General features: G+C 39.3%; 1 protein-coding gene across 3 annotated transcripts in view; it reads right to left on the bottom strand.

Annotated features, from left to right (window-relative positions):
- Positions 1-11,597, bottom strand: part of map3k9.L (mitogen-activated protein kinase kinase kinase 9 L homeolog) — a 40,896-nt gene extending 29,299 nt beyond the window's left edge. The window contains exons 1-2 of one of the 3 annotated variants that reach the window (XM_018231095.2): positions 10,513-11,595; positions 5,283-5,696 (exon numbers count right to left, since the gene is read on the bottom strand). In XM_018231095.2, the coding sequence (XP_018086584.1) occupies positions 5,283-5,696; positions 10,513-11,014 (916 nt within the window). In that variant the 5' untranslated portion in view covers positions 11,015-11,595. Of the gene's footprint in view, positions 1-5,282; positions 5,697-10,512 lie in introns of all 3 variants that reach the window. The other 2 variants (XM_041573298.1, XM_018231096.2) reach the window with 2 other exon arrangements.
- Between the last annotated feature and the right edge of the window lie 974 nt (positions 11,598-12,571).

The following is a 12,571-nucleotide window of genomic DNA, read 5'->3' as shown; positions in this document are numbered from 1 at the left end:
CCCCAGGTCTCAAGCATTCTGGATAACAGGTTCTATCCCTGACATGTATACGAAACGATGTGCTGTACCCGATTAATGGGGATCGCAGGTACTTATAAAAGCCTGTGGCCTTCTTGCCTGTATGGGGTAATGGAATTCCTCAGTGACTTCAAATATCAGTATATTTTAACAATTGGTGCTAACCCCCCCCCCCACCAGGTCTCACGCATTCTGGATAACAGGTCCCATCCCTGACTTGTCTAAAAAAAATGATGTGCTGTACCAGATCGCAGGTACTTATAAAAGTCTGTGGCCTACTTGCCTGTATAGGGTCATGGAATTCCTTAGTGACTTAAAGGAATTGTTCAATGTAAAAATAAAAACTGGGCAAATAGATAGGCTGTCCAAAATAAAAAATGTTTCTAATATAGTTAGCCATAAATGTAATCTATTCCATTCCATTCACTCCAGCCTTTATAGATGACATTTTTGGCTAACTTAACTATATTAAAAACATTTCTTATTTTGCACAGCCTATACAGCTTTTATTTTTACACTGAACTGTTCCTTTAAAATGTCTGTATATATTAAAACAGTAGTTGCTAATTACCTACATTCAAATTGGTCTGAATAGGAAGAGAATCCAAACCTGTTGGTGTGAATAATGTAAAATTATTAATCAAATCTCTACTTCTCAAGACTTGACTTGTTTTGTCTGCATATGACTGAATTTGAAGGTCATAGAAAAATTTAGATCTAAATCAGGGGTGTCCAACCCGCGGCCCGCGGGCCGCATGCGGCCCTGAATGGAGATCCATGCGGCCCAGCAGGAAGCAATCTGTTTGGCATGTTGCGCGTCAGAGCAAAGGCACGCCTCCTCTCCCCACAGCTTTGCTGGCTGCAGCCTCGCTGTGCGTGCGGTGCGTGTGACGTCAGCGCCGGCGCTTTGCGTGTGACGTCAGCACCGACGCTCTGCGTATGAAGTCACCGCCTGTGTTCTCCAGTCTCCCCAACGGCTGCTAGCTGCTGCTGTTTTTGGCGCCAATTTCCTGGCTTTGCTGGGCCCTGCCTACTCTTGTCTGGCAGCGTGATAAAGGCACAGAGAGAGAGCGCAACTCCCAAAACTACGTGGCGAGCAACTCCCAAAACTACGTGGCTCTTCTCCTGCCTAATGAAAGGCTAGCTTCAGCCTGCAGCTTACTGGCAAGTCTGGCACTCTTGCACTCCACAGCAACCAATTATTATTACCTCATCTCCCCTGGTTCAGCACAATACACCTGCACAGTATTTTTACAGGTACAGAATTTTTAACTGTTTTAGTCTGGCTTAGTGCTTTGCATTTGACATGATAAATTTGGAAGTAGGGATTTGTGTAATAACACCCCTTGGCCATATACCTATTCCACAATTTTCTGGAATTATTATTTTTACTAAATTCACTGTGTGTAGGTCTGTAGGATAAGGCTAATTAAAGAGCAGTGCAATAAATTAGAATTAATACAAAAATTAGTTAAAAAGAAATGAATTCCCAAGCCCCCTGTGATTCCCAATAATCAATTGATTTGTTTTTTAAGATAATTAATTATGAGGTAAATGTACTTAATAGCTTATAAGTGCATTGCAATGAATAATCACTTCTTAATTACATTCACAGTTCATAGTATCAAAAATAGAGAATTAATTTTGTAACTGAAAAATGAATTATAAATAAATTGTTTATTCAACTTCAAAAGTAGCCCAAACATAGCACAGTATGTGCAGTGAAATAAATAATTTTTTATGAAAATACGCCAGTTACAAATTGGGCCTCTTTTAGTTACGCCCCTGGTGATGGTCAAGTCTGTACCTACCATTTTGCTTTGTTAGAAAATTAGCAAAACAGTGAAAATTTAAAAAAGGCATATTTTCACATACGTTCATTTATTTTTTAGACTTTTTTTACTGCAAATATTGAGCTATTTTTGGCTACCTTTGAAGTGCCACTTGGCTATTTTTGGGCTGGTTTTAAAAATTAGACCTGGCAACCCTGTTTGTATGCGATGTGTGCCATCCATGAACAGGCATTTTTTAAACAGTTATTTTTTTAAACAGTTATTTGTTCCTGTGAGATGTACACAGCTTCCTACAGCAGAAACTCTGAGCTGATCAACCTGAAAGTGAGCGTTCGGTCGTTATTTGGAAAGGTAGGTAAGCATTTTTAAGTGGCACCTCTCCCATCGCCTGCTATGTTTTACATTTGGCAGCCATAAATGGTAATATAGTACATATTTTCCTTATAGCTCTTGCTATTCGTTCCCGTGCAGCTTAGCTCAATCTGGTTATCTAGCTGGTATTGTAGTTAATTTCTGTGTATTTCCTTTATTTTTATAAATCAAAAGTGTTGTGTATTTCATGTGCGGCCCCAGAAAATTTTTCTTCTTCAAATGTGGCCCAGGGAAGCCAAAAGGTTGGACACCCCTGATCTAAATGGATCGTTAGACGGGTGTTATATGATTATTACCAGAACTGTCAAACGGGATTGGGGAAAGTGGGTGTAAAGCTGGACAGTGTATACAAGATCTAACCAGCTCCTAAAGCCAGAGCAGACCAGGTTACCAGCATCCTGAGCATCTGCTAGAGAGCATAGCTAAAGTGGTTACAACCAAAGCTCAGGACCTATGGAATGTACACCACCAATGACTTGACCTTTAAATCAGAAGACGCTGTGGGGTCTGAGCGGTGTAAATTCCACATGAAGGGAATGAGGAATACAGGAAAACACAGAAAGCGGGCATAAGAAGTGATGACCACTTGGAACATAAGGGGCATATTTATCAAGGGTCGAATTAAAAAAACCTTTGAATTCAAAAAGACCAATCGAAATTAAGTCAAAGTTTTTTTTTTGGGTCGAATATGTCCGTTTTCGATCGAATAGGTCTGAATTCGAATCGTTCGAATCGCAGGAATAGAGCATTCTAGGAGGTTCTAGGAGGTCACCCATAGGCTAAAACAGCAATTCGGCAGGTTTTAGATGACGAATGGTCGAAGTCGAATTTTTAAATCTGCCCCTAAGTGTTCCAGGGTGAACGGTCTCTGCACTATTGTTACACACTCCACTGTTAATTTGTATATAGATTTTGCACAGGGTTTATATTTTAAAGGGAGTGTTTTATACGTTCTTATTATTGAGAATAGATCCTGTGAAAGGAATAATAACCTATTCTGTGCTAGGTTTTTATTCACTCCAGTTAAGCAGGAGGCCCCAAGCATACAAGATTTTTTATTTATAAGCAAGTTGTGCCTAATGGGGTATTTTGACTGAATTTCACTCACATCACAAACTATGACACACACCCAGTTAGGTGTGTTTCTATTGGCCAAATTAAAAATTTTTTTTTCGACCTTTGATAAATGTGCCTCTCTGTGTTCTAATGCATGATTTGGACCTAGAAACTAATAAAAGTATATTATGTGCAACTCAGACTTTGGAATTGAACATTTGGTTAGAAATAGTTGTGGGAATATCACTTATTAATCCTGTGCACCAAGAACCAACAGTAAATTCCAAATACTACTCCTAGTAACAAAATACAGGAATAAAAAACTGTTAATATCAGTTAATTTTCCTAGGAACAAAGGACAAATAAGACTTACAGAATTTTACAGTTTAGCATCTGCTGCAACTAGAATTCAGGATTACTGGTTATGGCTTTGCCAAAGGGATTCAGAGCTAATACACATTATGGCTTTTCCAAAGCTGATGTTTAGGGTTTAAGTGTTAGAAATGCCTTAAAGAGCAAATAATAATGATGATAGGTTACAGACTACAGAATGCTTCTCAGGTAAGCCAGCCTGCCATGCAAGGGTTTAATAAACCATACTTGTAAAATTAAAATCCTGTTTCACTGTACAGGTTTATTGGAGATGACTGTTGTCACTTTAAAACAGGTGACATCATGAACTTTCACAATGATCCCATTAAAAGTTAGTCTTTATTTAATGGGATATCTTCATTACAAAACCTTGATTCAAAGTTTAATAACCTAATCATTCCTAAAAGACACCTAGCAGCCTATTCAAATGAAACATCTATAGGTATAGGATACGTTACCCGGAAACCCGTTATCCAGAAAGCTCCAAATGACGTAAAGGACATCTCCCATAGACTCCATTTTATCCAAATAATCCAAATTTTTTAAATTTTTTTTCCCTTTTTCTCTTTAATAATAAAACAGTACCTTGTGCGTGATCCAAATTAAGATATAATCCTTATTGGAAGCAAAACCAGCCTACAGGGTTTATTTAATTTTTACATGATTTGCGAGCAGACTTTATGAATGAATTCCAAATTATGAAAAGATCTGTTATCCGGAAAACCCCAGGTCCAGAGCATTCTGGATAATAGGTCCAATAGCTGTACAAATAATTCTAGTGCAGATTTTTCAAAAATTCAGATGAATACCAGTTATATGTAATGTAATGTAATTTACTTTCCATTAGTTTTTGCTGTTTTATCCAATCTATCAGAGTGATTAAATTATCATAAACAAGCTAAAGAGCTTGCTTGATTTTTACCACGAAATAACTATTGAATTAATCATTGACGAAACATAAAAGAGCTTTGTTTAGCAATATCTACTTCCAGTGGGGTAACTAGAGTGTGCTGGGCCCCCTTCAAAAGAATCTTCAGAGGGGTCCTGTTTTCAGCAAGATGGCAAAAGTAACGTTAAAGGAATTGTTCATTGTAAAAATAAAGACTGGGTGTAAATAGACAGTTTATGCAAAATAAAAAATGTTTCTAATATAGTTAATTAACCAAAAATGTAATGTATAAAGGCTGGAGTGACTGGATGTGTAACATAATAGCCAGAACACTACTTTCTGCTTTGCAGCTCTCTTGGTTTCCACTGATACCAAGTTACCAGGCAATAACCAATCAGTGACTTGAAGGGGGCACATGGGTCATAACTGTTTGCTCTGAATCGGAGCTTCATGCTAAGGATCAATTGCAAACTCACTGAACAGTTATGTCCCATGTGGCCCCCTTAAAGTAGCTGACTAACTCAAGAGTTAGAAAGCTGAAAAGCAGGAAGTAGTGTTCTGTTCGACATCTGGTCACTCCAGCCTTTATAAATTACAATTATGGCTACTAACTATATTAGAAACATTTATTATGCACATACGATCTATTTAACCCGTTTATATTTGTACACTGAACTGTTACTTTAAAATCATTGCAGAGACACAGTGTTGTGTGTTCAAAGCAAGAAGTAGCATTGCAGAGTGTGATATGGATTGGAATTACAGACCATATTTGTACTTACTATTGCTGGACTTGAGATCCCGATGTATAACAGGAACAATGGCTTCATTGTGCAAGTAATTCATCCCTCTGGCAATTTGTACTGCCCAGTTCACCAGGATATCAGGGGGAATCTTCTTCCCAGACAGCACCCTGTTTAGGGATCCACCCCGGGCAAACTCCATGATCAAGCACAGGTTGGGCTCCTTTAAGTAAACTCCTTTAAGAGCGATGATGTTTGGGTGATCAAGCATTGCAAAGAGTTTGGCTTCTTGCCTGACATTCTCAATAGTCTGGCTAATATCTTCATCAGGGTCATGGCGGGCCGCTTTCACAGCCACCTCCTCCTGTCCCCAGATGGCACGGTACACCTTCCCGAAACCTCCAATTCCAATGATTTCTTCTAAGACCAGCTCTGAAAAGTCTATTTCTTCTACTGAAGGGTAATTTAAAAAGAACAACAAAAAAAAAGTAACGTCAGGCAAGAACACAAAACAATAAAATATTATGCTAGAAGAAAATTTGTATTGAATTTCACTCCATCATCTCTTTAGTCAGCAAAAAAGCTTTTTGTTTGTTTTATCAGAAGAAAGCAGACGACTGCAATTATACTGGGACAAAAAAAGCAAAAGTTCAAAGATATATTTGATCCAGGTTCTAAACATTTAAGCAACGGTAGAAGGCACACTATTCTCACACATGCAAATCTAGGCCAACCTGCTAGCACCTTCAGCTCAGCTACTCCCATGTTACTAAAGTCAAGCGTAATTACAGTATAAGGGAACAACACTTGTGTGCCAGTGCCTCAAATAACCAAATACTGCAGAACATTACAGAAGTATGTCTTTATATGAAAAACATTTTCACATATAAGTTAGGAGTAATATCCCTGCAGTGAGCAGCAACCATTTCGTTTTTTTGTGTGCTACCACCATTAACGTGGGTATCGTCTTAACATTTCTTTTTTTAACATTGGTGTGGTTTAAAGTGGGTGTGGTTTACAAAGGGGAGTGGTCAACAGTGGCTTCCATTATCAGCCCTCTACAATGTAGGCCAGAAAAATTCCGGCCCTCAGTACCACAGAAGTTTGACAGCGCTGCTTTACACAATCAAATTCACTTAACAGGCCTTTAAAAAATGAAACTAGCATAAGTGTTTAAGGGCTAGTGGGGGAAAAAACTGGAGGTTTAGGCTTAAGAAGAGCAGAATAGTGCAACATTGTTGAATCAGTACATGTAATTACACAAAATAGCAATGTATAGTATCCACAACCTTCATATTTACAAATAACAGGAATGGTATATTAATTTATAAATGTTTAATATTTAATTTATAAACATAATTGTGACATCTCAAAGCTACTCTGAAAAACATGAAATGAACTTAAAAACCACTGACCCATAAAACTTAGAGTATAGAAAACAAAGAGATAGAACTGGGCAAGCAAATGTGGTTAACGGGGATTCTACCTCTGTGTTACATGAATAATTCCATATTCTCTGCACATACATAGCCTACAAAGGCACACATTTTGCATCTGATTTTATGTGAGCAAAAAGAGCTAACATTTTACTACAACAGCTCCCTTCTTTTATTTAAAGTGCCTTTTCCATACATTGGGGTATCTTTATCAAAAAGTGAAGTTAGAGATAACCACAATCCGTTAGAGTGAAATACCGCCTCTCTCCATTCATTTCTATGGGATTTTTAAAGGCGTATTTATCGAACTTTCACTTTTACCCTTTGATAAATACGCCCATAGAAATGAATGAAAAGAGGCGGCATTTCACTCTAGCGGACTGTAGTGATCTTTTTTAACTTCACTTTTTGATGAATATACCGTAAATAGACACATTTGTGTCTATTGCAGGTCCGTCCAGATAGACATATATATATATTTTACAAATACCCTGTAAATGATATCCTTATAAATGGTACTAAGTGATGTAATTAGTAATAATCAGTGCTTAGCTTACCTTGATGACTTATACAATCCTTATATATTGCACTGGGGATGCTTTATTCACTGTATATTTACAGGCCCCTGTCCCAACACTGGCAACCTAGACTCCTATGTTTCACATCATAATTTTTTTTTTTGTCCATCAATATTTTTTATTGCTTTTCAAACAAATGCAATATATGCAAAACAGGAGTTTACAGGTTATCAAAGGCAATACAGACAAATTGAAATGAACATAAGTAAGTTACCAGTTCACATTAATACAATTTATAATGCCAACAGAGAATCCGCAAAATAAAATCGTTACAAATTATCATGGGCAAATGTGAGCCTGTTATATCACATCATAATTTTGATGTCATTTAGCCACAAGCATATTCAATGTCAGTTACTATGCCCACTACATGAAAAGTGTTGAGGGCACTTTAGGGAGATTCTAGAGACAGGTTCCCCACCACCACACATGAACACAGAGGAGCACATTTAAGAATAATAACCCAAATGTACCCAGGTGCAGATAACATACTGGTATAAATCAATGCCATGCCCTGTTAATTCATAAAAAATATGTAACACATTTATAGTTACACACTGCCATAAAGATGGGTGCCAAAGACTATGAAAGTAACACACACACACACACACACACAATACAAATAAACCAAATACGTAAGCCTAAGGGTTGCACATTGCTATTTCTTCATGTGGTCCTGTGCAGTAGCTTTCTTTCACTTGTTCCACCACACAGGATTCCATTCTGTCCTGTGACAGGTGCCGTCATAATTGCTATTGAAAGCAGTATCATTCGACGCTCATTCGTTTCAGTCTACTGATCATAATTACCATTCAGATAAAAAAGTAGGAAAAATATCAACTCAAACAATGTTCTGGAAATTTTGACTGACAGACCGATTGCCATGGTACAAAAAAAAGGCAGGGCAACTCCGCACACGGTCTGAAGAATGGTATTTTTGCTACTATGGCCAGCTTCTATCCATGCCCAACATTAGTTTACATAAAGTGACCAGCACATTCTAAGGGTTATGAGCCAGGCTGCACATCGTTGCTCAGTCCTGGTTTTCACTCAACAATGAACAATGTTGCAGAATTCAGTAACCCTCAAGTCAGCTGGCTTCTGCTCCATTGTTTCAGAACCAGGACAGCAGAGAATGCAAACATCCAGTTAAAAATCACCGAAACCAATGAGCATATGAACGTTTTTTAGAACTACATTTTCTTTCATTATGGGGGGAAACCCCCTCTTTTTGTGGAAATCTTATAAGCCACAAAGATTTTAAACTAACAATGTCAATATCTGCTACACTGTGATCGCCATCAGTTTCCTTCTTGCATGTAACTATCTACCTAGGCATTCTGTACGATAGGGCATCACTTTGGCCTAATGGGATATAATACGGACCATTGCAGCACCGAAGGATACTCTCTCAGAATATAATCCAGTATAGAGAAGGTATCATTCAAATAAAATCACTGCTGTACAGAAATGTTAAAGGAGACATATTATGTAAAAACAAGAATATGCCAGTGCATTGAACTATTTTAGATATAGAAGGAATATGCTTTAAAAAGTAGTGCTTCTAGTTACTTTATTGAAAATGTCTGCAAAAACCCTACTAACCCCGCCCATCTGTTCCACTTCCTGCCCGCTGTATTTTCTGGCTGTGCAGGGGAGCCGGCGGCACTCAGCAGACACTGTAGGATAGGAACCAATCAGCAGCTAGGCTGAACTGATAGGGAACTGAAGTATGTCTTTGCTTGTGTGACTGCTGCAGGGCTGTGATTGGCTGCCCCCCTCCTACTGTACTTCTGGCAGGGACAGTTAGGACACACCCACCCTTCATTTGAAACAGGGACAGAGACCATTTATGGGGAGCTCCAATAAAGGGGCTATTATGAAGATAATATTAATTGAGAGCCAAAAGAAAAACCAGCATTATATAGTATTCATTACTGCCTACACAATTAGGGATTTTTTTTATTTATCCTGTAGGTCTCCTTTAAATGTAGATGCTTTAAGCAAAAAAATAAAATCAAATGGCAGGAGCCTGCTTAGATTGCCATTGTTGTTTTTTTACTAGTATAAAGTATTGTGTCAGACTTCCTGGTGCTGGCCCCGTCGCTGAAGCGGAGAGGCCCAGCGGAGGTAAGGAATTGTGTGTGTAATCATGCTGAACAATGTGTTTTTTAGAGGATGCAGAGAGGCCTTTTGCCTCTTCCTCCATTATGTTACAGTACATTGGCCATGTTGCAGTCTACCCATAAGTCCCCAAGGTAACGAATGAACTAGATGGCTGCATAGAAGGACTGCTTGCAAAATACAGATCTTTCGTTTAATGTTTATGATGGTTAACTATAAAACACTACAGTACACTGGTCCTGTATACACGGTGTATAACAACAGCACATTTAGCTCATTTATCTGTGATTTACCTTTAAATATTCGCTAAAATATTCTGCACTACGTAACTGCACAGGCAGTTTTATTTAGCTGCATACGTGTATTTAATATCACTGGGAGCAGCTATGATTGTTTTAAAGAAGTATGCTTCTTTACGGACTCAAGTCCTCCAATGGCCAAATTATCCCTAAAATGTTGTGCAATGCTTGCTCAGCTTTTCCAAGCAATATGTTTTTGAATAGTGTATAGCTCAGATATCAGTGCAACATACCACAAAGGAAAATGAAATAACAGCTGCCTGCCGTTTTTCACCCAAAACGTTTTTTTTTTTGCATAATAATGAAAAGAATATAACCCTAAGAAATTTTTCATTGCAAGTTAATCGCAAAGCTCTAGTGGATTTAAAGCGATTTGTTAATGTTATTGAATGTAAAGGCAGTATGTGTGCATCCCCTTTGGTTTTCTTGTTTGAACTCTTTGAATAATGTAGCAGAATCAGCACTGCTCAAAGTCTATCAGCTGCCTTTGGCTACAATAGTTCATGCTTTTTAAAAATAAAAAAAAAAACATCTTTAATATAAACAGTAACATTTATAGTTGCATTATGACAAAGTGGCACTACACTTTCTGGCCTATAAACAAGGAAGCCAAATAAAAGCATCCTTTCCAAATATGCTGGTAATATGCATTTTCACGGTAGTGGTGGGTCAATTTACACATAAACTAGTGTCACAGCAGGCTCATTAATTTTATAGAAAAGTTGAGCTTTAGCCTATTATTACCTAAATGAACTTTTATTCTAGAAAATGTTAAAAACATTTAACCCTTTGTAAAATGCCTTCCCCCCAACACATCACCGTGTTATCTTACATTGCAAAGCTGAGGCTGGGTAGCAGGGGAGCTCTTCCACCCTCTTTCCCTGTAGCTTGCTGGAGAAGCTCTGTGTCCTGGTTACATAGTTACTGGGAAAGATGCCCACACGATCTTGGATCTTTCCAGTCCACCATCCCTCATCGCCAGACACACTGAAGTCTTTGGACAGAACCTGGACCAGGTCACCCAGACGCAAGGTCAGCTCATCCTCTGCAGATGCCTCATAGTCAAACACAGCCGTCCAGTACAAAGGGTTAGTTGCGGAGGAGGAGGACGAAGGCTGTTCTGCAATGGCAACTTCACCAGATCCTCCTCCGCCGTCATCCTCTTCTTCCATACAATCCTGTCTAGTCGGTGTACTGCCTCTCTCCTCCTGTTCTTCATCCTCCTCTGAAACCAACGGCACAGGTAACGCTGAGGCATTTCCACCAGCCCTAGTTGCCCCAAAGGTAGTTTTGCTGCTGCCAGACAAAGAGAGGAGAGATCTGAGGGGCTCCATTGAAATGATCCATAGGGGAGGATTAGGGTTTAGAGCCTTGTGCTCATGCACAGACTAATAAATGTGAAAGTGGATCAGAAGTCATTATATTTAAGAAGTCAAGACGTGTATTACTAGTACAACGCAAGGTGCCTGCTATCATAAGATGCTGAGAAGCCTGAGGTTGCACTGCTGGGATTGGCACAAATAAAACCAGGTACCAATCAATTACCAGGCCCTCTGCATTCAGTGAGCTGCAGACTTCAGAAGGAGGGAGGTTGCTAGAGCAGCATCTTTTCTCTACACCTAGTTTTATCACAGTTTTCCCGGTCCCGGTAGAGCCGTATGAGAATGTGACAGGCTGGGGCTGAGTTCAAACGTCATCCTCTAATCCGCGTAAATGCACCGTGCCCGGGCTTTTCTTGATACAGCCCGCAGTCCCGGTTCGACACTTACACCTTCCGCATAGCTGTTCACTGCAAGCTCCCTCCACCCACTCTTTCACAAAATCCCGACGCTTCAAATCTCATCTCGCGAGACCGGAGTCACGACTACACGTAAACGCCGCGACGCATCACTTAGGTGCCTCGTAAGAGCGACGAGTAGAAACTAAGTTTCTGTCAATCCGAAGCGGTCTATTCCACTCTGTCAGGCTCAGTATCCCAAAGCAACCAATCAGTGATTAGCTTTTTTCTGCCAGCTGTAGGTTGAACACTGAAAGCAATTATCTGATTGGTTTCCACGGGTTACTGCCCAGGTGCAAATTTGCCCAGTGTTTATAAATAACTGTTTTATTACTGCTCGCACTACCTCCTACTTTTGTTTGAGAAAAAAAAAAGAAGACTTTTCTGTTGTTTTAGTTGCCTGCCCGCTGCCTCCTCAGATTCCAACATTTCCTCAGAAGTCATTATAATTTCTGCTTAGAGCTCCGAATTGTGGCACGGACCTGAAAAATGACATTTTCGTGTTTGTCAACAGTAACTTCTGCCGTCAGAACTTTTCCTTCCAATTTGACTGAAAAAGGAAAGTTTTTTTTTTTTGTTTTTTTTTTAAAGGGGAACTCCGGCTTCCAAACCAAGATTTGATAAAGAGACCCTAATATACCCATCACCATTATCGGTTTCTTCAAAAAGTATATAAATAAATAAATGCCATTTTCTATGCTGAAATCCAGCTGTTTAAACAGTTATTCTCTTTCTGCAACATTTGAAATCCTGGCAGGGAAGGAGGGACTAAACATTTATGTTACAAATTGTAACAACTTCTCCACATCTTACAGACAGCATGCAGGAACTACATAACCCACAATGCATTGCACTGTGATGTTCCTTTCCTTATTGAAATCACATGTGCAGGGAATTGTGGGGACCAAAGAATAGCCAAACTTTTTTGCAAGGACCGAGGTCGGGAAGGGGGTCAGGGAGGGGGTAGGAGGGGCCGGCGTCCAATTTGGCACGTGTTAATTGTTTTGCAGCCCACTTCAGGACTGTCCGCTGGACCGGTTCTGGGCCACGGCTTGGCAGTTGGTGTCCCCTGGTTTGGAGGATACAGGCTGTTGATACAAAGTAACAGTAGTCA

This window comes from Xenopus laevis, chromosome 8L (genome assembly GCF_017654675.1).
Source record: "Xenopus laevis strain J_2021 chromosome 8L, Xenopus_laevis_v10.1, whole genome shotgun sequence".
Taxonomy (NCBI): domain Eukaryota; kingdom Metazoa; phylum Chordata; class Amphibia; order Anura; family Pipidae; genus Xenopus; species Xenopus laevis.
The sequence above is the reverse complement of the archived record's forward strand: the minus strand, read 5'-3'. Positions and strand labels throughout refer to the sequence as shown.